The 24,882-nt window shown below is 54.2% G+C and overlaps 3 protein-coding genes across 4 annotated transcripts; 2 read left to right on the top strand and 1 right to left on the bottom strand.

Annotated features, from left to right (window-relative positions):
- Nucleotides 1-3,673: 3,673 nt before the first annotated feature.
- Nucleotides 3,674-11,926, bottom strand: PLEKHJ1 (pleckstrin homology domain containing J1). 2 transcript variants are annotated; one of them, XM_054805735.1, is made up of 6 exons: nucleotides 11,768-11,926; nucleotides 10,832-10,899; nucleotides 9,056-9,122; nucleotides 7,555-7,645; nucleotides 7,294-7,357; nucleotides 3,674-6,643 (listed from the first exon to the last, which is right to left on the bottom strand). In XM_054805735.1, the coding sequence occupies exons 1-6, from the start codon at nucleotides 11,859-11,861 to the stop codon at nucleotides 6,578-6,580; spliced, it is 450 nt and encodes a 149-aa protein (XP_054661710.1). In that variant the 5' UTR covers nucleotides 11,862-11,926; the 3' UTR covers nucleotides 3,674-6,577. The 2 variants fall into 2 exon arrangements, with proteins under 2 accessions (XP_054661710.1, XP_054661709.1); XM_054805734.1 differs by having other exon boundaries at nucleotides 3,674-7,357; nucleotides 11,768-11,910.
- On the top strand, nucleotides 11,887-18,249 carry SF3A2 (splicing factor 3a subunit 2). Its single transcript, XM_054805733.1, has 9 exons — nucleotides 11,887-12,014; nucleotides 13,093-13,263; nucleotides 13,760-13,831; nucleotides 14,149-14,195; nucleotides 14,832-14,941; nucleotides 16,065-16,114; nucleotides 16,421-16,561; nucleotides 17,065-17,133; nucleotides 17,769-18,249. Exons 2-9 carry the CDS (start codon nucleotides 13,138-13,140, stop codon nucleotides 18,099-18,101), a joined length of 948 nt encoding a protein of 315 aa, XP_054661708.1. The 5' UTR covers nucleotides 11,887-12,014; nucleotides 13,093-13,137; the 3' UTR covers nucleotides 18,102-18,249.
- A 2,454-nt stretch (nucleotides 18,250-20,703) lies between these two features.
- AMH (anti-Mullerian hormone) lies at nucleotides 20,704-24,434 on the top strand. Its single transcript, XM_054805550.1, has 5 exons — nucleotides 20,704-21,307; nucleotides 21,793-21,959; nucleotides 22,597-22,720; nucleotides 22,884-23,076; nucleotides 23,248-24,434. Exons 1-5 carry the CDS (start codon nucleotides 20,704-20,706, stop codon nucleotides 24,161-24,163), a joined length of 2,004 nt encoding a protein of 667 aa, XP_054661525.1. The 3' UTR covers nucleotides 24,164-24,434.
- Nucleotides 24,435-24,882: the final 448 nt, after the last annotated feature.

Genomic DNA, 24,882 nt, shown 5'->3' on the forward strand with positions numbered 1-24,882 from the left:
AAGAGCTTTCAAATCCCCAAGACTTGACACTCCTCAGCCTGAAACACACCCAGCTGCTGGCCACGCTTAGTTACTTAATCTCAAGTCGAAGCGTTGAGTAGCTTTTTTCTTTCTTGAGTCAAACTTAATACGCAAGTAACTTCTTCATTTGAAATCTGCTGAGCAGATGGGTTTCAGGCTCGGTAAGCTCTTCCGTTGCATCTGAACAACGTTTCAAAACGGAGCATTGCTTCAGTACTGCTTGGCCATCGTTGCTGGCCGGGGCTGAGCGCGTGGCTGCGTGTAGGTGCTCGCTGTCACCCTGCTGGGGACAAGAGTTCCCGTCTGAGCGGCCGTGGTGGCACTTCTCTGTACGGACGTGTCTGGGAGAGTCGTTTTGCTTCAGAAAATAGATGGAAGGGGTGCGAGTGGGAAGGAGACGGGCGTAGGGCGGATCTGCCTCGCCCGCTGTTACTGCAGCGCAGATTCATACCGAATGCAGAGGGGCTCCAATAGCATTTGCGGGTCGGGTGCTCCACACCACGCTGGATTTCCTCCCCGTGGTGATCGGGTTCTGTCTCACCGCAGCCTGCCCTGCTCTATCTTCCCGTCCTGTGCTGCTGGGCTTCCCCTTCCAGGAGAAGGTCTTTCGTTCTGGAGAAACGAGGCCACAGACTGGCAGCTCGGGTTGCCTCCGGGGACCTGTGTGGTTTGATTCTTGCTGGGATTGTGTATTTAGAAAGCAGCATCTGCTCCCCCCACCCGTTATTTTTTCCCCTCGAAAGAGAGTCCAAGCAGAGGAGAGGCTGAGTGATTGCACGGCAGGGGAGAGCATCAGCGGGTGCAGAGCTGATCTCTGCAGCGGGGTGGGCTCGCCTCTTGTTCAGGTGATTGTTTTTGGTGGGACACAGGGTCACTGTCAGCAGTTGGAGGGCCAGCATGCGCTTTCACCCCCTCCGAGTTTATTCAGAGAGCCCACCTCTTTGTGACTTCCGTGGCCACGGCAGCGGCCCTCGCACGAGGACCCGTGGGACCCGTGCCCTCGTGATGCTCCCGCAGCAGGGACTCGCTGGCACGAGGTGATCCCCGACAGCGGTGTCGCTGGAGGCAGCAGGATGGCTCTGCAGAACAAAGCACGTGTCCAGGCCCGGCCCTGCAGGTGGGAGAGGGTTGCAGGGTGGAGCCTTTCCATCACAAAACGCTGCCGCATCAGCCCCGCTCGAGGTTTTTGCCGCATTGCTGGAAGAGGAGATGTCCAGCCCTGGGAGCATCTTTTCAAGCTGCTGATCAGAGACTCCCCTCCCGGCTCGGACTTCCCCGTGACCCCTCCTTCCCCGGCCGGGTGTGGAGTTGGTGCTATCACCTCCGAGCACTAGTACCAAACACTTGCCAGAGCCGCTCCCTTGCTGGAGCCGGCTGGTGCTGAAGAGCTGTTCAGAGCTGTTCGTTAGGACTCGGTAATTTTGTCCTAGTGCTGACGTACGGCAGCTGTGGCTGATCGAGCCCTGTGTACGACCCCTTTGCTTTCCCTGTTGAAATCGGTCATTTTAATACAGGGTATGGAAACCTGAAGGTGATTGATGTATTTTTTTTTTTTTTTTTTCTTGGAGGGAGTTATCCCAACTCACGCAGGTGGCTGGCTTGAAAAATTCTTTTGTTGTTTTGCCTGAGCCAAAAAGCATAAAGAGGATTAAGCATTGGGAGCTCCAAACGATGATTTCTTCAGTTAAGGAATGGATGTTGTACAGTGGACTGCAAACCAACAATAACGTATTTTAAAAAATCAGTTTGGGGAGAAGAAACTAGACAGTGTTTTTGTGAACTATCTTTGCAGCACTGAGGAAAAAAAATCACAAGAATTGGATTTTTTTGGAAGCACAGATGTGTAGTCAGTGTACGAGTAGTTGAAGTTTTATGGCTGTTAAAGATTTTTTTTTTCCCCCTCCAACATTTCCGTAGCTTGCATATCAGGTTTTCGCTAAAAGATGGATTACCAGTTTTAAAAATGTTGTTGTGCCATATTTTATTTATCCTTATGCATTATAAATAAATAAATATCTATTTAGACTGAATATTGCAATAAAAGATGCTATAATTGTGAACTTCAGGGTTTAAACTTGAGACAAAAAAATTGGGAAATACTGCTCCAGTGTATCTGCTGTTTGCGACCCTCTTTCTGAAGAGGTTATTTAAGGTTTTATAGGTTAAAAACAAAATCACGTCTTAAAATTCACAGTTTTGCGATGCTAACCCTGAAGTTCTCAAGTTTGTGATCCTTTTGCGGTTTTTTTTGAGGTTGCTTTTCTGGCGCAGTCACATCATTCTTTAGAGAGGTCGAGTTTCTGGAGTTACTGAGGAAGAGGTGGAATGGGTTGATCCATCCTGCTTGGCTTTTTTAACCTATTAATCTTTTAAGCGATCAATTTCAAATTAAAAACCAACTTTTTAGGTCTCTGTTCTACTTAAACTTTTTAGGAGTGAGAGCCTGCCCTCGCTGAGTGCGACTTTGATGGGGAAAGCAGTAGATTATGAGGTTGCTGTTGCTCAGGAATTGATTAGTAAACTTTTAACTACTAATAAAAATCCATTTTTCAATGGATTTTTTGAAAAACCCATTTTCTTAGAACAGTGATATGGGATGTTTCCTAGTGAATAGGAATTAGTTTATATAATTTAGCCTATTAAACTGAATTATTTAAAATTCAAACTTCCCCTAATTTATCTTTTTTTTGTTGGATTTTTTTTTTATACTGGTAAGTTGTCCTGTCATTCCTTTCATTCTTCCATAGAAGTAGCGTGAATTCTTCTGGTGTGTATATATGTATGTATAATATATATATTTCCACCCTGCCTTTCTAATTCTCCATAATGTAAGAGTTAGTTTTTTCTCCCCTCCCTCCACTTAATTTCTTGTGTCTTTACCTTGATTTGTAATTGAAACAATGCTTTGAAGTTTTGTCTTTATATTAAAGTGTATGTATTTTAATACACCGTACTGTTGTGGAGTTTCACTGCTTCAGCAGGACAAGCATCCCCCGAGGACAGGAGATGTTCTGGACCACGTCCTGAATTAGGCGGCGTGCTTAGCTCTGGCAAAGCTGAGCCTAAGCTCTCGGGGTTTAGCAGGGGAGTGACTCGACAACCCCACCCTAGTGACGTTTCCTATTTACCCTTTTGGCCAGTTATTTCACCGCTGGAATGAAACTCAAGTCAGCCAGGCAACGTATTTGAATTTCAGAAGTGACGGCCGTAACGCTTTCTAAGCTAATTCGCTGTAGGATTCCTAAACTGCGCTGAAAGCCCGGCTTCACCCCATGCTTGCGCCTAGGTAGGTTTGTGGGTGTTGGAGACGGGCTGCAGCAGCAGCCTGACCCAGCTCATCTTCCTCAACACGTTTGTCACTCGAGCTACGGCCAAGCGCTTGGCCTGTTAGCCAAAGGCCTCTAAAAAGCACACGGCAGAGAGGTGCCTTCCCCCAGCGCCCCACTGCTCGTTCTCGGGGGACCGAAGGCACCGTCTCTTCGGTGCATCTGCCGCCGCTCCTCCATCGGCGAGCCCGGCTGTGTCACCTCCTCTCGTGCGGTGCCGCTGGTGGCCTGGAGCCACCCGCTCCCTCCCGGCTGGGCCCTGAGCTGGCTGTGGCCACCCCTCCCCAGCCACGGTTTGTGGTTCTTAGACAGCTCTGACTGCCACAAAGATAAAAACAAGTTTTTATTGGAAACGGTCCCTGTACAACAGATAAATGGCTTCAGTTACGCCTTCAGGGAGCCTGTACGCAGCGCTTGCTGGAACAAGCCACTGAAATACAAAAAGCATAGTGACCAGAGTATGAAAAATGAACAATTGTCTGGAAATCACCAGCAGTTGATGCAGATCTCAGTGTGTAGAAGTACCATCTGCCCTCACTTCTGAAACCTAACCCAGTGTCCTAGCACTAGTCTACGAGTTGATCTAAGTTACTGGGCCTGTGCTCATGTAACCCTTCACAGCATTTGTCTTTTACATTCAGTTACGAAATGTCCTTGTTACCTCTTAAATAAGTGTTGGGATTATCTCCTGCTCACCCAACCGTTCCCCATAACACCAAAACAAAATGCCCGTTTTATGTACAGTGGGACGGTGGGTGCTGGCTCTGCCTTCTGAAAGGCGCGTAAGGAGGACGCTAGCGATGGTCCTGGAAGGCAGAGGGTTGAGAACCGTTGGCTGCTGAAGGTGGCTGGCAGAAACCGGGAGCCTCGCTGTAGCACTAGAATTTTGTTTGCTAGAAATGACTAAATGTTGGCGGAATTCCCAGGGGCTTGCGTATATATGGGCTGACTTTGCATATTGAAGAATTCACGGATGACGAACCTTGGGGAACTGAGTTTGGATGCGGCCGTTCCGCCTCTGAAACCAGCTGGCGGGAGCTGGTAAGCCAACGCTGGAGCCGGAGCGCTGCGTGACCTGCAGCGGGGGAACCCACAACTGCTCAGCTCAGCCCGCGCTACAGCAGTAGTAGCTGCAGCGCAGCTTGGGTTATCCTGCCGCTGCGCCTGGAGCGCATCCATCCTCTATCGAGTGACCTGACAGACGAGTCTTTTTCACAGTAAGTAAAGCTGCTGCATGTCAGGAACATGTCCCTGCACTGACGTAAAGCAGAGTAGGCTTGTGAGGATTAAAATGCACTTTAAAGTCATCTGAGGACACTAAGTTCCTAAAGCGCAAGCTCTTGTGTGTTCCTGCTTTTAATCCCTCGCTGCTGCTTCCACTAGAGTTGCCATCTGTCTTCGGAACTGCCCTATTTTCTGCTCCCACCCTGCCATGCCCTCAGCTTATTGTGCAGGGCAGCTGCCCCGCTGCTTATTTTGGTAATTTCTGGAGCAAGCACCTGAACTGCTGAAGGGAAACAGAGCATCTGGGGAGGGAAAGGAAAAATCTTGGCTTTGAGGTTAAAAATAAAGTATCAGTGACATCTGCCGCTATTGGTACCCAGCAACATGAGGTAAAGAGGAAAGGCCAGGCCACCAAAGCTTGTGATATGGGCTCTTGTTCCAGAATGTGCTCCCAGCCAAAGAGGAAGAGACCCAAAACTTCCCTTCAGGCCCAGAGCACACACTGTTCTACCCCCTCTCGCTTGCCCTGTGCTGGGTAGCTGCAGCGCAGCCTTCCTGCCAACCGGGTGGAACAAAGCCCAGAGCTGCAGCCACCTAAAGCTCAGGCCACGCCCTTGTGCTGCGTTTACCTGCCCCAGCCCCTTCTGTCATCAACAGCCTGACAGCGTTACCTGGGACCTTCCTAGGAGCTTTTCCTGGAGCTTTTCCTGGGCTCGTTCCAGGGAAGCTGCTGCAGCCAGCTGTGTCCCTGCGAGCGTTGGGAAACAGGGTCACCCTGAGCCCTGGGTGCAGGTGGGGGGAGTGGCTTTCAGCCCTGGGCAGTTTTCCTTCCTTCAGCCAGAGCAGGAGGTGCAGAACAAGGAGAGACGATGTTCCTTAATGCTTATCTTATCTCTCTGCTACAGGTGCCCCAGGAAGGTGGCCCTTGTTCCCTGGCAGCTTGCTGTGACCTTGGTACAGTGTTCTGGTCTTGCCCTTTGGACGCTCACAAAGGGGAGAAAAGCTGCAGCAAAGGCTCAGGGAAGGAAGGGTTAATGCCCAGATCTCACATGCTCCCCAGGGTTAACTTCTGCATGCCCCAAAGCTCCAACATCCAGCCAAAGTGGAGCAGTTCCGGTCTTTACCAACCTCCCCATGTGGCTTTCCTCTCTGGGAAGCTGAATAACTGCGCTGCTTAGCCTGGCTCACAGCACTGCAGAGGGAGGCAGGATCAGGTCACAGCCCTGTCTGCGCTCCCCTGTTCTCTAACACGTTAGTGAGAGTGCTCAGATGGCTGTGGTGTGGGCTGCATCGAGCCTCAAGGGATCAGCACCACCTGCCTGCAGAAAGGAAAAGAAGGCACAGCCACTGCTGCCTTCACCCAGGGGAGGGGACACCCCTGGAGCTGAGCTCCCCTCCCTCAACTGCCTGGCCATCGGCCATCAGCCTCTGCTAGCAGGTCTCAGACACAGAACTGGCTTTGCAATGAAGAGAGGGCATGACAGGGTTAACCCTGCGAGCACAGAAATGAAATCTGTTGGCGCAGCCTCTTACAGCACTTCATGGCTCCCTTGGAGACTGCAGGAACAGCCTGAGCCAGATAAGCTGATTAGCTCCCTGCAGGAGGGGGAGGAAGAGGAGGGCTAGAGCTGGCTCAGGGCCTGTCCCAAAAGCTCCAGGCCAGAGGGCTGCAGCCTGTGCTGGAGGGCCGCAGGTGCTGGGAGCTCTGTTCAGTCCCTGCCTCCTCCACTCTTGCTAGGAGCCGGCGGGGTTTCACTCCTGGTGCCGCAGCAGCGCGGTGTCAGGTCAAGGGCATGGTCTGCAGGGAGCAGTTAAGACTGGCTGCCCCCACAGCTGGGGCAAGAGGGAATGTGCAATGAATTCCCTTTAAAAAAAATCATACAAAATCATTTGGCTAATAAATTAAAAAGTCACTTGGTCACCGCTGTGGGGAACTGCTGCTGTTCTTCCTGGGGGGTGCTTGGGGGTGACCTGCGGCCAGAAGCCAGTTCAGCCAGGCGAGGGGATCATTGCTTGTGTGTTCCCAGCTGGAAGCGGGCTTCCTCGGAGATCCCGTACTGCTCCAGGGGGTCCTGCAGAACAGCACACAGAAGGCACCAGTGAGACACAGACAAGGACGGGGGCCAGCAGGACTGTCCGTCAACCGGTCTGGGGCTGGGCACCTGGTCCAGTCGTGTGCTGGATTTACCCCCGTCCAGCCACTGGCTGCTGTTTCTGGTGCAGAAAATCAAGCAGCCCTCAGGGAGGGCACAGAGGACAGCCAAGGTTCATGGGCTGTACTCTGTCCCCTCCGGTGCAGGAGCACGTGATGAGCCGCAGGCACCTCTGTCACCTCGAGCACAGATGCTCTGAGGCGCCCGGCAGAGCTGTGAGCAGCATCTTGACCCATGTACACCCTGATCTCGCCAGTGCTGCTGCAAACTCCTCCAGAGGAGGAGTTCAGGGCTGGCCCAGGCCAGACCTGTCTGGCTACAAACGTGGGGCCGCTCTGCTGCTGGAAGAGCACGTGTGTCAAAGCTGAGCACGGCAACAGCAGACAAAGACTCAGGTCTAGCTGTTGAGACCACGGCTTGAGGAACTGGCATACCGCAGGAGCTCTTCCGTAGACACGGCAGCAAATAGCTGCATGCAGGACAGTCGGCAGCAACACCTGGATCGCTGGCCCCAGCTCCAGTCCAAACCCTTGGGTCACCACCCAACAAGCTGCCTTCAAGGGACTCACCTTCCCTGTCATTTTCTGGATCTCATTCCGGTAGAAAATCAAGCTCCTCCTCATGAACTCGTAGCTGTAAGACAGGAACAGACCATGCAGCAGGCTGACCAGAAAAGGATGTGGAGAAGTTTCCGATGCTATTTAGAGCTGAAGGGAAGCTCGCTTGGGAGGAGACAACCGCTTTCCTCCCGGGGTTCACCACAACCTGATCCCAGAACACAAACAGCACAGAGCACACGACACAGACCTCGCACTAGCGGCTCAGCCTACCTGGCTCGCTTGAGTGCCTCAATCCACTCCTGACACTGCTCTTTGCTGTCACATTCGAAGCAGTATTTCCTCTCCGGCTCCTCAACGAAACCTGCCAGGGATAAGGAAAAGGCTTAAGGCAGGTCCTGGCACCACTGTTTCCCTCCCCAGCAAGAGCCAGACTTTGCCGGGCCACAGTTAGCGCCTCTGTTCAGCTAAGATCTAGACCCAGCTAGTAACGCAGGTCTGTGGCCCCTCTCCCTCAGCCTGGAGGGCTCCTGGCTGCCTGCAGTGTTTCTCAGCTTACAGCAGCCAAAGGCTTTGGAGAGGAAAGAGCAACTTCTCAAACTGAGAGCAACAGCTCGGAACAACCAGACCAATGTGGCCAGATTCAGGACTGAAACTCCCTGAGCCTCCTTGCAAACAGTCACCAGAGATTTAGTAATCAAAGTGGAAAATGGCCCTGAGGAAGTGATGGTGATACATGCAGGTGTTAAATTGCACTCAGAGACGGCACTGACCTGTCTTTGCTCGAGGCTTTTGGGAATTTGGTACTTTGCACAGTAGAAACCAAGTCCCCATGCAACTCCAGTTCTTTACCAAGACAGAATCAGGACATCTAATTAGTTACGTTGTCCTCAGAGCTCTGCTCTTTGGTACACAGTCCATAGAGATCTAGGCTGCTGCTGGGAAATAACTGGGTCAGACCGCATCAAACACAACCTGACACCAACTGCCATCGGTTTTAACACTTTTCTCAGGAATCCTCAATCCACCAGAGGTCCCAACAGTCCTAAACCCCCAGAAATTTGGGGCGTGGTGCTTGCTTAGATAGATCAGAATGCTCAGGCTCGAGGGTCCTTTGGAGACGGTGAGATCACCACCTCTCCCAGTGAAAGGAGGAGACAAGGCTCTGCACAGAGAAGCAGCTGCGCCCAACAACCAGGCCAAAAGATACGGGGATGGCCTTGGAGAAACATCCTGTTATTTTTGCCACATACCTCTCGCACAATGATTAGTTGTTGGATGAAAGGCTGCTTACAAAGGACAACACAGCGCGAGCCAGCTGGAGCCGTGGCTATCAACACAAGGACAAACAGCGTGGCGGGAGGACTGGTGCTAGATTAGCCCGGCAGATGGTTTATCTGAGGCTTGCTTTTTTTTTTTGATGAAATGCAATAGCACAGAAGCAGCAATCTGTCAATATCAACCCCTCCCAGAGAGGGATTTCCACAAGCACTAAGCTGTGGTCTGTCTCCTATTCCTGCTTCTCTCCTCATACGTGCTGTGCAAATCGCACAGATTTCAGCCAGCAAAGAAACACCGCTGTCCTCGGGCCGGGCACAGCAATGCCAGAGTAGCAACTCGCAGCTGAGGAGGAGGAGGAAGGCTGCGCAGCACTAACCCTACTGTTACCAGAGAAACAGAGGGAAAAGCAGGAACTAAGCAGCAAAACATTTCCTTTTACATAGCGCTATTTACCCTAAGGGAAACGCAAAGGGAATGCATACGCAGAACTCACTGATTGAGAAGACGTTCTCCTCCTCTTTGGTGATCCTGCAGTGCTCCAGCAGCAGAGCTCCAATGGGCTGGAAAAGACCCGGAGAGAGGGTTTAACCTGCATCATCCACCAGTGCCAAAGCAGCCTGAACCCCCAGTTTGCCCAGTGCCTTTAAGCAATTTCATAACCTGGTGCTACTTTTAAAGTAATTCAGGCTAATTGCATAGAAGTTCCACGTTCTTTTAATTGATCTTTTTGTGTCTGCTGACATGCTTCGTTGCGCTAGTCTTCCCTGTAACACTGATACATTAATTAGGTGTAAACATTTCTACTTGCTTGGATTCCACCTGGGCTTTAGCATTCATTTCGGCGGTGCAAAGCCAGCGAAGAAGTTCACTTCCTCGCTCAGTAACTCAGAGATGAAATACTTAACACGACACACAGAACAACTCACGCTGTACTTCTAAGGGCAGCCCTGAAGTATTGCAAGAGGTTGAGAACAGCGTGTGGAGGAAGTAGAACAGCTTGGGATAAACAGATAAACAGCAGGTACTATCTGCCAGCCAGTGCACGCTGAGCAAGGACACGGGAACCAAAGGGTGATACCAGCCATAAACAAACACAACCCACAGGCAAATTCTTTTGTCCAAGTAAACAAAAAGTGAGAGGCAAGTAAGGCAGCAGGGAAGATACTGAAACACCTGGTTTACTCTGTATTTCTGGCACAACGGTTCTACACTAGCACCCTCCACCCACCTGCTGAACTATTTTTGGTCCATTCAAGAACATTCTCTCCCCTGAATCAGAACGCACACGGGTGCTTACAAATAACCGCCAGAGAAGATGACAGCAGGGAAGGAGACTGCGAAGGAGACGGGCCGTGTCCTCAGAGCCTTGTCCCGCACCAGCGCGGGAGCCACAGCTGCGTCTTTACACACAGAGACGTGCCAGAGCGACTGCTCGGCGTCTTGGCCCTACCCAGGGAACTGCGACTGCAGGTCTAGCAAAGCGGCGATCAGCAACTGCGCTTCGGCAGAAAGCAAGAAAGAGCAGTTCTGAAAGCAGGAGCTCAGCCACGACCTGGGTAAAATATTTATGATGAACTGAGGCTAAAAATGCCACTAAAAGCTTTGCAGTTCCTTTGTAGCACCAGCTTGCATGCAGCACCTTTCTTCACACGCATTATTAAGATTGCTTTTATATTCGTTTTCCAACAAGAGAATCTGTAGCAACAGTTAGCAAGGGATTCATTAAAAATCACCAGATCTCAGCAGTGGCAAAGCCAGAAACAGAACCCAAAGGTCCCATCCCTCATTTCTTTTTCCCTAGACCTAAGGAGAGTTTCTGCATGCTCAAAACATCAATATCGACAGGGTACGGCCACAAAAGTTTCCCAGTATTGTATGCAAGTAAAATTCCTGGCATCGAAAAGAAGAAACAATGCAGGGAGAACAAAATGCAATATAAATTTCCTTGGGAGAGCAAAATCTAAGCTTCCCCTCACAGTTTGGCACGATAAAATGCAGTCCTACAAACAAAGAGCACAGACTCCGCCTTTTGCAGTTTTGGGGCAACGTTTAAATGATTCGTTCCAAATTCGCAGGAGAAGCACCTGGGTGTGGGCAGATGGCAGCGCTGCTTCTCACCCCCAGTTTTTGCTGAGCTGCTAGAAGAGGAAACGTGGGTGCTCTGTCCTGGCTCTGGCAGCCTCTTACTGACCAGTTTACAAAGCCCACACAATCAATTCACAGAAAAAGAAGAGAGAGGGAGGAAAACAACAACAAGCAATTTCCATACCTCTGCTTCGTCTGTCCGAAAGTAGAAGAGAAAGTTGACAACAAGCTTCACGAGGCGTTTCTTTAACACTGCAAAGAAAAAGAGCGTTGAGGCGGGCGGAGGGAAGCCCCTTCCACCCCGCAGTGCCCAGCACGGCGTCGACTCAACCAAATCCACGGGGAAGCACCAGTACAGTTTAGACTTTTGCTCCTGGAGGAGCTTGTGACAGCCCACCGTCTGCACCAACCCTGCCAGGCTGCCCTTGACTGAACCGCAGCCACGGGGTGACAAAAGTCACTTTGCAGCTTCTCGAGCGGCTTCTGGGCAGACAGAGCCCACAGCACCGCGTCACCAACGCGCGCACGAGGCAACCGCCCGGCTGACGAGACCTCAGCCAGGGAGTGCTCCAAACCCCGGGGGTCCCAGCCCGGGGCTGTTGGCACAGATGTCACCGCGAAGGGACAAAGTCCACCAGAACGCTGCAGGTCCTGGGGCGGAGGAAAGGTGCGGCACAAGGGAGAGAGTTTAAGTCTCGTATTCCAGTGCTGGTTTGCAAGGAAATTTGCTGGGAGATTTCAGGAAAGAGCCTCTTCCTCCGATCCCCTGGCCCCTCCCAGCCACGCTGCCCCCAGCCGTGCCGCACCCCTCCACTCCAGCCCCCCCGATCCTGTACCCCGGGTTAAGATGCCGCCGCTCGTGCTCCCCAGTCCTACACACCAGTCCTCCCAGTCAGTTCCCAGTCCTGCCTCCCAATACCCCCAGTCCTAACCGCCCCCTCACCCCGCCCAAGTCCTGCCCCGGTCCTACCCCCAGTTTCCCAGTCCTGCCTCCGCCCAGGGCGCCCAGTTCTCCCAGTCCCCCTCTAGCCCTGTCCCCCACTTACCCCGCTCCTTCCTCTCAGGCCTTCCCAGTCCGACCCCCTCCCAGTCCCGCCCCGCTCCCCCCGTCCCCTCTCACCGCTCCCTTTCTTGGGCACCCGCATCAAGATCTCGGCCGCCTTCTCTGCGGGCTGCCGGGACAGGGACAGCAGCTCCCGCTCGTTGTACCTCATGACGAGCCCCCTCCGCCGACCTACGGCCGCTCCATCGTCCCGGAACCGCTCCCGCCCGTCCCGGAAGCGCTTGAGCCGGAAGCAGGAAGTCACCCACTGGTGGGGCAGCGCGCATGCGCGGCGCGGGAGTGAGGAGAGGGGCTGCGCGTGCCGGTACGGGCCCGGGGGGGGGGGGGAGCGGGGGGGGCTGAGGGGCCTTGTCGGGGGGGGAGGGGCCCGATCCGGGCGGGGGGGGCTGAGGGGCCTTGTCGGGGGGGGAGGGGCCCGATCCGGGCGGGGGGGTCGGGGGGGGCTGAGGGGCCTTGGCTCTCCCTGAGGGGTCGGGGGGGGAAGGGTCACCCTTGCTGAGGGGCGTTTGGGGGATGTTTGGGCGGGCTCTGGCCCTCGCTGAGGGCTTGGGGTGCCTGGGGGGGTCTGATCCCTGGCTGGGGGTGTTTGGAGGCGGCTTTGGCCCTCGCTGAGGGGCGTTTGAGGGGGGTTGGCTCTCGCTGAGGGGCTGGGGGTTGTTTGAGGGGGGTTGATCCTTGCTGGGGGGCGTTTGAGGGGGATCTTCCCTCTTGCTGAGGGGCTGGGGGTTTCTGTGGCCTTCCTGCAACGGGGGGGTTCATGTATGTGTGTGGGGAGGTGGGGGGGACCCTGGTCCCTGTTGGGGAAGGGGGGGCTCTGGCACCTCACTGGGGGGTTGGGGACAGTGGGCAGAGCCCTGACCCTGCTGGGGGGGTTGCGGGGGGAACTGTGTCCCTCACAGAGAGTTTGGGGCAGCCTGGGGGTGGTTTGGGGCCTTGGGGGGGCATTGGTGTGGTGGGGCAGCACCAAGCCTTGGTGGTGGAGAGGGGCTTCGGCTCGCGGCAGGTTCTGGGGCTGTTCGCTGTCAAGGTGGAGGGTTGGGGTCTCCTGGGGAGGCTCCTGTTTGGGGGGGTGTCACTGGTGTAGCTGTTGCGCCTTGCTGGGCCCTGCTGAGCCTGTGGGGGAGGAACACGTCTCTGTGTAGAAGAAGCAGTTGAGGAGATGAGAAGAGCTCTGGGGCTCGTTATTTTGGATCATTTCACTTCTGCTCAACTCACTGAGTGGTACAAGACCTGGTCTGTGTGAAATTGTGTTACGTGGGGAGTGCCCAGGGCACGGCTTGTGCTCGTCTCGTGCCCTTACTGATGGGTCTAAACAGTGGTGTGAACTCCGCGTTAGGAAAAGCCTTTGTTATCGCTCACGTTATTTTTCCTCACTTTTCCAGACTCCATCTTTCTCCATAAGTAGCTGAAGCACAGAAATCCCCATCATGGATTTTCAGCATCGTCCTGGAGGTAAAACTGGGAGCGGAGGCGTAGCCTCTGCCTCAGAAAGTAACCGAGACCGCAGGGAGCGGCTCCGGCAGCTGGCTTTGGAAACCATCGACATCAACAAGGTGAGCCTTGGCCCCTGCCTGCGCAGGAAAGAAAAGACTCGCGGCTCCCATCCTGCAGACTTTTGTGGGGATAAGTACAGAGCTTTGCCCGAGTGAAACAGCTCGGAGGCCGAGAGATTTAATGGAGAGATGTGGATTTGAATTAAATACTTCTTTTTCTGGTAATGTGGGCATTGAGCGAGAAACATTTGTGGCAGGGCTGACCAGAGAGGTGCCAGCACTTACATGTTCAAGTAGCTGTTACTGCATTATTTTCGATCTTCTCGGGGCTGGTTTATATTTTGGTGTTTCTTGCCTGCAGTTGGGTATGCTGTCACCAATTAAGAAAGCTGCTGTTGTTTCTCTCTGGTTTTATAGTCCTAAAGCAGTGCCGTGCTATTAATTTAAATCTACGAACTCAGTTCTTCCAGTGCGGCAAAAGTTCATTATTAAGTCTTTTGATTATTCTGGTTTGCTGTGTATTTTGCTTGTAACTTTTTAATAATTCTCTTCCTAGGACCCATATTTTATGAAAAATCACTTGGGCTCTTATGAATGCAAGCTTTGCCTAACGCTGCACAACAACGAGGTGAGTTGAAGAGCTGTCTGTCTCCATCTCGGCAGCAGGTATTTTAGAATAATAGTAGCTTTAAGTGCAAGAACCTGGGACGTGCCTGGTGACTGACTGCTGAGGAGATGATGGGTGGGTAGTGGCTTGTACATGTCAAGCCTGACAGTTTATGACAGTTCAGCAGTTGAGAGCAATCTGCAATTTTTGAGTAAGATTCCTCTTTGCTAAGGATTAAAATATCCTTGTCAACGTGTGATATAGTCTCTCCCTGACAAGGCAGTGTAGGAACAGTCCTGTCTTCGTTTAACTTTCTCCTGCCTTGTTTTTTATTTCAGGGAAGTTACTTAGCACATACCCAGGGGAAGAAGCATCAGACCAATTTGTAAGTCATTCTCCATTGTAACTTTAGTCTCTGTTACTTAAGCACTTTAAAATGATGGTTGTGTGCATCTATAAATCTTGACCTCCGTTATATAGTAGCACACCGTGCTTGAATGTTCTTTGATTGTATTTGTTTCCTAGTGAACAGCCTGGCACTAGTCAGGATGTACCAACTAGATCTGCTCCATTTCAAGCTCAAGTTCAAAGCCATTTGTGGGATTTCTGAAGGAAGGGGGAGAAAGAGTTTTAAAAGGCAAACGGTCGAGTCTAGTTAGAAGGATCTGTTTTCATGGATACAGGTTGAGAGATGTTTGTAAGTTTGGTTTTAAGAAATCCAGTTTGCTTTGGTTTAGATGAGTAGCTTGTGGGGTTTTTTCTTTTTTATTTCAAGAACTCTCAAATCCATCTGTGGATCATCTTGGGGATGGATGAGATAATTGACATCTTTAGTCAGGAGAAGGCATGTACACCATTGGCCTGTAGTGGTACACGTGGAAGAGAAATAGCAGGTTTTCCTGCCGTGCTTTCTGTGAAGCACTGAATATTCCATGGTGAGGGATTCACACTGCTCCTAGTTTATACTTTAGAAACAAGCGTGGCTAACCTTTTAAATTTGGCACGTTTCAAATTAATCCAGAGCCCGTCGAGCTGCCAAGGAAGCAAAGGAAGCCCCTGCCCAGCCCGCACCAGAAAAAGTCAAAGTGGAAGTGAAGAAATTTGTGAAAATTGGACGACCGGGTTATAAAGGTATGTCAGGGGTGTCTGTCGTAGGAGATACCTGTTGCCTGCTGGAGCTTGCCTCAAGTGCAGTGCTGTGGATCTGAATTATTAATTAGTCTTTTTTAGCAGATCTGTCCATGAATAAGATATGGGCTTATCTCCTGATGTCCTTTATTGTTTAAATTACCCATGGAATATCTCTTTATCGCTGACAGTCGAGTGAGAACTGTTTTAATAATAGATTTTTGTGTCTCAGTCTTTCAGCTCTTAGTAGTAGTCGTGCAGGAGATGATGATGTTTTAGTCTCTCTTATTTTATTGTGCTGCACCATCTTTCACTAATGCTTATAAATCTCTCATCGCACGTATAGCTCATGTGTTTTCTGTGAACTCCTCATTGTTTTGACCTTTGGGCCAAAACTTGGCTCCTTTATCTCCCAGCTTTGTTCTGCACAGTGTCTTTGCCCCACTGAATTTCGGTAGAGACCCGTAGTAGAATCATTGAGGTTGGAAAAGACCTTTAAGATCATTGAGTCCAACCGTTAACCCAACACTAGCAAGCCCACCACTAAACCATGTCCCTGTGCACCACATCTACATGTCTTTTAAATATCTCCAGGGATGGCGACTCCACCACTTCCCTGGGCAGCCTGTTCCAGGGACTGACAACCCTTTGGGTGAAGAAATTTTTCCTGATATCCAATCTAAACCTCCCCTGGCACAACTTGAGGCCGTTTCCTTTTGTCCTATCACTTGTGACTTGGGAGAAGAGACCGCCCCCCACCTGGCTACACCCTCCTTTCAGGTAGTTGTAGAGAGCCATCAGGTCTCCCCTCAGCCTCCTTTTCTCTAGGCTAAACAACCTCAGTTCCATCAGCCGCTCCTCATCAGACTTGTGCTCCAGACCCTGCACCACTTCGTTGCCCTTCTCTGGACACACTCCGGCACCTCAATGTCCTTCTTGGAGTGAGGGGCCCGAAACTGAACACAGTACTAGCTTTGGTTAAAGACAATGTGGCGTTTTGTTTGATAAATGGGAGAAAAATCTTGTAAGATTTTGTTGTTGAAAGCTTTGTGTGTTTCCTAGGGCAGAAATAATGTTGCTGTAACCCTGCTGTGTGATGTACTGAGTTTTCTTATTTTCTTTACAGTGACCAAACAGAGAGATCCAGAAACAGGCCAGCAGAGCCTTCTCTTCCAAGTAAGGGCACTGTTAAAATTCTTGGTGTCTGGGTTATCCAAGTAAAAGTGCTGCTACATGAGCAGTTCTTTGCAGGATTCATGAAATAAATAATAATTAGAAAAAAGACTTTACCTTCCTAGCCCTCTGCTGCTGATTGTATCGAGCAAATCATGATCGTAGTTGTCAAGCCGTTTCCTTTGGTGGCACTAAGTTTTCTGTTTGGAGCTGATCTCTCGATACGCTTCGTAGTTGAGGGATTTGTTTTGTACAAAGGGGGAGTGAAAAGGGGATGTTGTCCTTAGTGCTGTAATAACTCCCCAACAGATTGATTATCCAGAGATTGCAGAAAGTATCATGCCTCGTCATCGGTTCATGTCAGCCTATGAGCAAAGGATTGAGCCCCCTGATAGACGCTGGCAATACCTTCTGATGGCGGCAGAGCCCTACGAAACCATAGCCTTCAAGGTAAGACTTGGGGTTGACGGTTGGGGAAGTTCCCTTCCCATATTTTCCAAGATGTTAATTCCCAGTGAACATTATTACAGACTTCTGTTCTAGCCTTCAGGGGGTTAATGGAGTGGAAAGGGGGCTCAAGAAGACATGGCTGGAAGTCATTAAACCCTACTGAGAATTAGTGGAGGACTCTGGCATGAAAACTGGGCTGTGTGCTGAACCCTGGGGAGCCATTGAATTCTTGGTGTCTGGCACAGAAAGGAGCCTTCTAGGCTTTGCTCCTCAGCCTTTTGTGCAGATGTTAAGAGGGTTTTTTGCCAGCGCACTTGTCCTTGACTGATAGGGAAGTAACTTGATTCTTTCCTGCCCCCATCTCTATCTAATAACATCCGAGACTAGCGCATCTCACGAAGGTCTGGGATAACTGTTCTTATCTTGCATGCTCTGGTGCTAAAAAGGGCCTTTGAGCTAATCTGGTGGTGCTAATAATAGCTCCTTATTCTGTTTTGTTGCAGGTGCCAAGCAGAGAAATCGACAAAGCAGAAGGAAAGTTTTGGACCCACTGGAACAGGGAAACCAAACAGGTAGCCGGAGCACTGCGACGTTACGGAGGGTTAAAGAGGGGAGCAGGAGGGCAGAGCAGCTTGGGGGGAAAGGCAGTGCAGGCAGAGCGTGCACCAGTGATACCCGTGCTGGCTTTGATGCTAAAATCTTTATTCCTTCAGTGCTATTGTCCAGTGACTCCTCCTGCCAGAAAGATCTCCCTGTGTGGGATCTTTGTGAGAATTTAACCTGGGAGGTAGAATCCTTGGCTGCCAGCAGCAGCGGAACGGTGCATAGACGTGTGGCAGCGTGGCCTTGCCCTCTCTGTGGCTCCTCGCTGCGGGTTTCCTGCACGCAGCTGTCTGGTGACCCCGTGGCGTGGAGCTACTCGCTGGGTATCGCACGTGAGGGCAGGGGACGGATGCATAGTGGGGGATAGCTGCCCCATCACAGATAGCTTAGTGCTTAGAACTGGTTTCAGAGGAGTTAAAGTACTGGTGCGAGTCGTGAATGCTGCCAGGGGAGAGAGACAGCCGTGGTCTGTGGAGGGAACGGGTCAGGAGAGCTGAGCTGTGCCTGGAGGCAGAGAGCACGGACAGAGCAGCTGTGTTGTGGGATGCACAAAGTTCTCTGAGGATTGATTGTTCCCTTCTCTCTGCTTTTCTCCCCTCCCCAGTTCTTCCTTCAATTCCACTTCAAGATGGAGAAGCCCCCAGCTCCCCCAAACCTCCCTCCGGGGCCCCCAACTGTGAAGCGGCCTCCTCCACCCCCGCTGATGAACGGCCTGCCCCCAAGGCCACCTCTGCCCGACTCCATGCCGCCGCCTCCTCCCGGAGGCATGACTCTGCCTCCGATGCCTCCCTCGGGACCAGTGCCACCGCCTCCCGTGCCACCCCAGTTGCCACCAGCACCCGGCGTACCCCCCCCGGCTCCTCTGCCACCCATGATGAGACCTCCTCTCCCCACGGAGGGGCCCGGCACTATCCCCCCTCCACCTCCCTCCAACTGAAGCCCCTCCTGGACTCAGTCCTGCTGGACTCCTCTAGCTCCTATCTTTTTATATGCAGATCACAACAGAATCAGAGAAATATTTCTGTTTTGTATGCCTGCAAATTTGCATCCTGTAGGTTGATTAAAAGGTTTTCAATTTTCCTTTCTCTATGTATTCCTGTGTCTTGGTTAAAAATGTTGCCATGCGTTCAACTTTCTTTGGCTCTTAAATGTGTAAAACATTCCTAGTTTGGTTACATTTTGGAATTCTCCATAAAGCAGGCAAAGGACTGGAAATCTCCAGGCACCTCAGCTCCCTCTAACTGAGTAGCTACAACAACCTCAGCTCAGCCGCGTTGGCTTTACGTGTTACCCCCCTCTTAGAGTGCTCGTTGTGTGTCCCATCAATTACCAGCCAGTTAATCAGCTGCTGTTCAACTGAAATCCTTGATCGAGCTGTTCCTTCAGTGAGGGGGAGACTTGTCATAGACACACAGAAAGGATTCTGGTACTGCATCCCCAGTAATCACAGCGGCGGGCAGAACGGAAGGCAAGCAGAATTTTCTAAATCCAGTTTTCTCTGTCTTCCTGCTGAATTAAGGTTGCAATCGGAAGCGTTTGGAAATTTCTCCCAGTGCCCGAGTGCTGTTCTGCAGCTCGGGTGTTGCCAGCTAAAAGCACGGGGCTGCCTCTACTGAGGAGATGGGCTGCACCGCTTCTCGGGAGTCCTTGAGAAGTGCCAGGCAAGATTTCACTGACAATTTAAGAAAGAATCATCCTTCCCTGGTACGCAGCTGCCCAGCTCCTACCCGCCGCTCGTTAGACTGTTTATGCCAAACATGGGTTCACAAACAAAGCGCCGGTGCTCTCCTCTGTGGCGGTGGCAGGGATCTCTGGGAATGTTTAGTCAAAAGAAGTTACCAAAGCTGCAGTGATATTAAATCTTAGTTTATTGTTACAATTCATTAAATGTTGTCCGTACTGTTACGAAGCACCTGCTGCCATGTATGATTTGTATTGTATACATCCTCCCACTAGCAGATTAGTTTTGGCAAGCTTCTAGTCCTCTGTGGTTTTATTTATACTAAACGTTTCCTTCAAACACTCATTTGGTTCCCATTAAAAAACAGAAGTTCTGAGGTTTCTCCTCTCTGTCCTTTCCAGGATTCATTTCACTGACCTGGGGCATCTCAGCGTGGGACACCAGGGCTGCCCGCCCCCACCTTGCTCCCGGCCAGCGCCCTCGCTGGCTTTCCCAGGAGCGCTTTGGCTCCGGCTGAGCTGGCCCCATGCCCGAATCGGCTTGTGTGGGTGTCCCCTTGCCAGGTGCGTGTCCTGTGTCACAGCTCCTGCAGCAGAGAGGTCGGCCTTTGCAGCTCTTTGGTATGGTGCCCTTTGTTCCGCCCCAGTTCGGATGTGCAGCCCGTTTATGATGTTCCATAGCCAGATCTTGAGCTCCGAGCTGCAAAGTCTTGGAAAGCCAGAGAAGGGTCTGAGCGTGCCTTGGAACTTTTTTTGCAGGTGCCGTTCCCCTTGCCCTCTGTTGCCAAAAAAAGGAGATACCTTGGCGGGGGGGGAGGTTTCTCTGGGGTGGATTAGGTGGGTGGCACTGGTAATTCCAAGCGTTACAGCGAGTGTTGGCATCTCATAGAGGGAAAAGTCCTTATAATATGCATGTTGTGAGACTTCGAAGTCAAGTCTACAAGGGCAGGGAGTGCCAGGCCAAGGGGAATGGCCTGAAGCTGCAGGAGGGGAGATGGAGATGGGATGTGAGGCAGAAATCCTTCCCTGTGAGGGTGCTGAGGCCCTGGCACAGGGTGCCCAGAGGAGCTGTGGCTGCCCCTGGCTCCCTGGCAGTGTTCAAGGCCAGGTTGGATGGGGCTTTGGGCAACCTGGGCTAGTGGAGGGTGTCCCTGCCCATGGCAGGGGTGGGACTGGGTGGGCTGTGAGGTCCCTTCCAACACAAACCAGCCTGTGAGTCTATGATTCTATGAAGTCTTAAGTGTTCAAAGTCATCAGGCTGCTGCTGCACCCCGTGAGTTTCTCCTTCGCAGGGTTGAGCAGCCTGGAGCCCAGGAGCTGCGTTAACAGCCCCCTGCAAGGCGGCATCGCCACACTGCAGCGTACGCGGTGCCAGCCGAGGCAGGAGGTTTGCCAGTGAAGAGAGAATGCTTTCCGTACGTTTACTTAGTTTCTGCCCATCATTTGTCTCTATCCCCCTCCTCCCAGTCTGGCTAATTCTTCCCTCCTGTGTTTCACTGCTGATGGGAATAGTATGTGCCAGTCCCCATGAAGATCCAAGTCTAGACGTCCATCCTCCTTTAGAAAACATCTGAAGTCAAGGACGTGTGTCCCTACGAGTAAGAGAAACAACTTTAACTTTTCATGTTTCCAATACTAGATGCAAATCCAAAAATAGAACAAAAAAGTTTCTTTGAAACATCCCTCCCTCCTCTCCAGCATGACAGCCTTTGAGTTTCTCAAGGGAGGTGTGTTGTGCATTGTCAACTCAAGGCCACCGGTTTTTAAAAGGGAGACGCCGTCCTCCCCTTCTGCCCAAGCGTTCTGAGATGCGTGTGAGTGGCTCGAACGACCGCGTTGGGAGCAGCTGAAGTGGGAACATGAAGGCTGTTCTTAGGGTGCTTTTGCCGTGCCTGGTGCTGTCGCTCCCCTCTGCAGCGCTTCCGAGAAAGGGGGGTGCGGAGGAAAGGATTTCCCCAAGTAACCGGCTGGAGCTGAGCCTGCCGGAGGAGCTGGGACTTGAAGCACAGGAGAGAAAAAGAGAAAATGCAAGTTTACAGGAAAAAGTGAGACCCAGCTCGGTGGCAAGATCAAGGGTGACTGCTGCTGCTCGCCTCTTCTCTAAGCCTGACCCAGGAGCAAGATGCCTCCAGGGGATGGCTGAGGGTGGGGGCATCGGCTGGTCGGGCTCCAGCCTGCACCCGTGGCCGCTGGGGGGGCTGGAAGGGCCCGTGTGCAGGGTGAAAATGGACCAGGACGGGCTGACCCCCAGGCACCTGGAAGTTGTGGGTGTCCTCACCCACTATGAAAGCAACTTCATCAAACTGTTGAGACAACGCACCAGCTGGGATGAAAGTTATCTCGAGACCTTCGGGCTCTGCCCAGCCGGGGAGGTGGGTGCTGCTCTCCATCCCCTGAAGCACATCCACGCGCACGTGGTGGAGCCAGGGCAGGACCGCTTCCTCGTGCTGCATCTGGAGGAAGGTTGGTGTGAAATCCCTGCTCTGAGGCTGAGCAGAGGGGGGTGAGCACAGGGCTCGGGGAGGCCGATGCTGTTTTCTTGCCCTAAATCAGAGATTCCTCCCCTCCCCGATTTTGGATTTTTCAGCTGAACTTGCCAGTGCCGGGCAGATGGGGAAGTGGCTCTTCCTCAGGCAGTGCTGTGGCTGTGATGCAATGGCCACAATGTCCCTGAGCCACCAGAGCAGCTGCCATGGGAGAAGGGATTTCTATGGGGATCTGACCATGAAAATTTATCAAAGCCGCTCTGGGAGTGAGGCAGCCACCTCCCTGAAAATGGGGAAGCGGATCTGCCGTGTCCCTCCACCCTGTCGGCTCCCGCCCCAGATGCTCTGGTCGCTGCGTTGGACCGGTGCTCAGCCCCGAAGCCCCTTCCTCACCCACCATCCCCCCAGGAGCCCTGCAGCCGCCGGAGGGGCGATTCACCCGCTCTGTCCTCTCCTTTCCAGTGAAGTGGGAAGCCGAGGTGAAGCTGTGGTTCAGGCTGGTTTTCCAGGCAGAGGTGGGCCGGTCGCTGGGAGAGCTGCGGTTCGCCCTGCTGCTCTTCTACCTGGGCAGCCGCGCCGGGCACAGAGAGGAGCTGCTGGCCACCGGCACGGGGCTGGCGTGGGAGCAGGTGGGTGGCCGTGGCTCGGGGGGTCCGGTCCTGGGTGCAGGGAAGGTGGGAGGGGGTGTCTTGGCTCTGCTGGCCCGGCACCTTTGCCATCCCCTCCCAGTCCCTTTCCCATCCTCTCCCAGTCCCTTTCCCATCCGCTCCCAGCATCCCTGCCCCGTCGCGCCCTGTCGCACCCTCCCGCCGGGGCCGAGCCGTGCCTGAAGATGGTGCTGTTACCCTGTGCCCAGCTGCTGGCAGGGCCCGAGGGCCGGCCCGGGGTACCCAGCCCGTCTGGGGGTCGTGGCTCCCCCCGCCGCCCCAGGGCTCTCCAGCCCGGCCGGGGGCAGCAGCTGGGAGAGGGGGGTCTGGGGCCAGGCTCGCTCGGGGCCCCTCTGCCCACGCGGGGGTCCCGTGGGGCTCCCTGCACCCCACGGCTCCCGGAGCAGCTCTGGAGCCGGGTGGGGAAGCCCCCCCGCCCCCGCCCGCTCTGCTCCCGGCGGTCCCGACCCTCCCGTTTCGCCGCTCCCTGGGCCGCCGCGGACCGGGTGACCCGGAGGCAGCGGGGACCGGAGCGGGAGGCTCATCCGAGTGCCCCCCCCGCCCCCCGCGATGCCTCACCCACGCCCTCGGTGCTCCTGAGCTTTTTCCCTCCGTGCAGAGGCTCTGCCTCGCCAGGGCCACCCAGTACCTCGTCCTGGGAGCCGCCGTGGCGTCCGTCACCCGCACCAGCGAGCAGCTCAGCTTCGAGGCTTCCCTGGCCATCAGGCATCGCCAAGAGCCAGGTAGGGACGCGGGAAGCCCGCGGTGGCCGGGGACACTGGTGTCTGTGGCCTCTGTGTCCTGACTCGGACATTTAGGATCTTCTCAAGGGCCTCTGTAACGAGGGGCTGTGGGGACGGGTGGGAGACCCTGGACCACCGTCCTCACCGCTCCTCTCCCCACCAGGTGCCCCCTTGTCCCCCACGGAGACCCAGCAGCTCCTTTTTGGCTCCGATGACAAGTGCTTCACCAGGATGACCCCCGTGCTGCTCCTGCTGGCCAAGTCGCGGCAGGAGGAGGAGGAGGAGGTGGCTTTGGCCCCTTCTTCCTACCTCTCTGCCGACGGGGTGGTGGACACGGCTCCGTACCCACAGCTCAGGTGTGGCCCTCACCGCAGCCATGGGAAAACACAGGGGCTGGGAGTCTGGGGGGAGAGGGGCAGGCCCAGCTCTTCTGCTGTGGGACGACGGTGGGACGATGTGCGGCAGGGCCTGGTGAGACCCCTGGGGTACAAGGGGACCCCATGACCCTCCCTGTGTTCTCCTCACAGCCCACCCCAGGCCGGGACCGAGGAGCTGCCATTCCCCACCACCCCGAGCCAAGCCAACACCTCATCCCTGGCACCCGGCGGCAGCAGCCAGTTCCTGGGCATCCTGACCCGGTTCATCCGCCAAGTCCTGAGCCCCTCCAGCGAGCCGCCCACCCAGCCCAGCTCCCACCACTGGCTGGACTTCCAGGTGATGGAGACCCTCCCTCACCAGCTGCTCAACCTGTCGGAGGAGGCTGCGCTGGAGCGGCTGGTGCAGTCGGAGGAGCCCTCGGTGCTGCTTTTCCCCCAGGACAGCGGAGCCGTGCTGGAGCAGCACTTGGGGGACTGGCAGCCAGAGGGGACCGTGCTGCAGCTGCTGATGGGCAAGCTGCAGGCGGTGATCCAGGAGCTGAGGGACATCCCAGCTTTCCAAGCCAACATGGGGCTTTTCCAGCATCTCCTGAGCTTCTGCTACTACCCGCCGGGGCTGGGTGAGGGTCAAGCCAGTGAGCAGCCGCCTGGCTCGGGGAAGCTGCACACGCTGCTGCTGCTGAAGGCGTTGCAGACGGTGCGGGTGCGTTGGCAGGAGCGGAGGAAGGTGCTGCGGCAAAACCGCAGCGCGCGGCACCAGGCCCACTGCCGCCTGCAGGAGCTGACCATCGACCTGCACGACCGCAAGTTCATCGTCATGCCCACCGTCTATGCGGCCAACAACTGCGAGGGTCCCTGCAAGCTGCCCCTCTCCACTCGCGTCCCCAGCTACTACTCGCACACGGTGCTGCTGCTGGGCATGCAGGAGCGGGGCTCGCCCCTCCAGCGGGCTCCCTGCTGCGTGCCCGTCCGCTACTCGGACCAGCTCATCATCAGCCTCTCCACGGAGGGGCTGGAGGTCCGCAAGTTCCCCAACATGGTGGCAGAGGAGTGCGGCTGTCGGTAGAGGTGCCCACCCGCCTCCCTGCTTGCCCTCATCCTGTTCCCTCCCCCTGCACCCCCCCGAGTTTGCCCTGGCAGCTCGGGAGCTGGTGCTTCTCGCCGAGACGGGAGCTCCCCGCGTGTCCTTTCCCCACGGTTTGGCTTGTTAGCGTCGCTCTGCTTCTGGGTTTGTCTGTAGCCATGCCAGTCCCTGGGGGCTGCTCTGCAGCCCTGCATTGCCCCACGCCCACTCCTGATGCTGGGGATGCCCGAGGTACCCGCGGGGCCATGCTGCAGTGCGGCTCTGACCCCGCAGCGGGGTTTGGGCTGGATACGGGTGCTGCGGGGCCATCGTGGGAGGACAAGGCTTGGCAGATCCCACCAGGACTACACTTATTTATCCCTTGCCTTCTGTTCCTGGAGCAGCTGGGCAGGGCAGTTGTTGCCTCCTCCCCCCCACCGCAGCATCCTCTGGCCGTTTCCCAGCCCACAGCCGGTAACTCGGCCCCCACCAGCCGCACGGCTCCACCTGCGAAAGCAGAACAAGAGGCAAAATCCCACCCGCAGGAACCAGCCTTCACTTGGGGACCTGTCCCCGTGTGAGGAGAGCCGCTGGCAGTGGCTTGGGGCTCCCTGCCGGGTCACGTCTGCATCGCCCCGCGCTGACCCCGCTCCCGGGACGCTGCCAGAGCCGGGGGCGAGGGGAGGGAGGGCTGAGCCAGGGGAGCGATCCCGTTACACGCC

This window comes from Grus americana, chromosome 28, assembly GCF_028858705.1.
Source record: "Grus americana isolate bGruAme1 chromosome 28, bGruAme1.mat, whole genome shotgun sequence".
In the NCBI taxonomy this organism is placed as follows: domain Eukaryota; kingdom Metazoa; phylum Chordata; class Aves; order Gruiformes; family Gruidae; genus Grus; species Grus americana.

Coding starts and splice junctions, on each gene's coding strand:
- PLEKHJ1 (XM_054805734.1), bottom strand. CDS start 11,861: ATGAGGTACAACGAGCGGGAGCTGCTGTCCCTGTCCCGGCAGCCCGCA. Junction 7,646..9,055: donor GGAGAACGTCTTCTCAATCA/GTGAGTTCTGCG, acceptor TATCCCTGGCAG/GTTTCGTTGAGGAGCCGGAG. Junction 7,358..7,554: donor GAGGCACTCAAGCGAGCCAG/GTAGGCTGAGCC, acceptor CCTGTCTTACAG/CTACGAGTTCATGAGGAGGA.
- SF3A2 (XM_054805733.1), top strand. CDS start 13,138: ATGGATTTTCAGCATCGTCCTGGAGGTAAAACTGGGAGCGGAGGCGTA. Junction 16,115..16,420: donor AGCAGAGCCTTCTCTTCCAA/GTAAGGGCACTG, acceptor ACTCCCCAACAG/ATTGATTATCCAGAGATTGC. Junction 17,134..17,768: donor GGAACAGGGAAACCAAACAG/GTAGCCGGAGCA, acceptor TCCCCTCCCCAG/TTCTTCCTTCAATTCCACTT.
- AMH (XM_054805550.1), top strand. CDS start 20,704: ATGAAGGCTGTTCTTAGGGTGCTTTTGCCGTGCCTGGTGCTGTCGCTC. Junction 21,308..21,792: donor CGTGCTGCATCTGGAGGAAG/GTTGGTGTGAAA, acceptor TCTCCTTTCCAG/TGAAGTGGGAAGCCGAGGTG. Junction 22,721..22,883: donor CAGGCATCGCCAAGAGCCAG/GTAGGGACGCGG, acceptor TCTCCCCACCAG/GTGCCCCCTTGTCCCCCACG.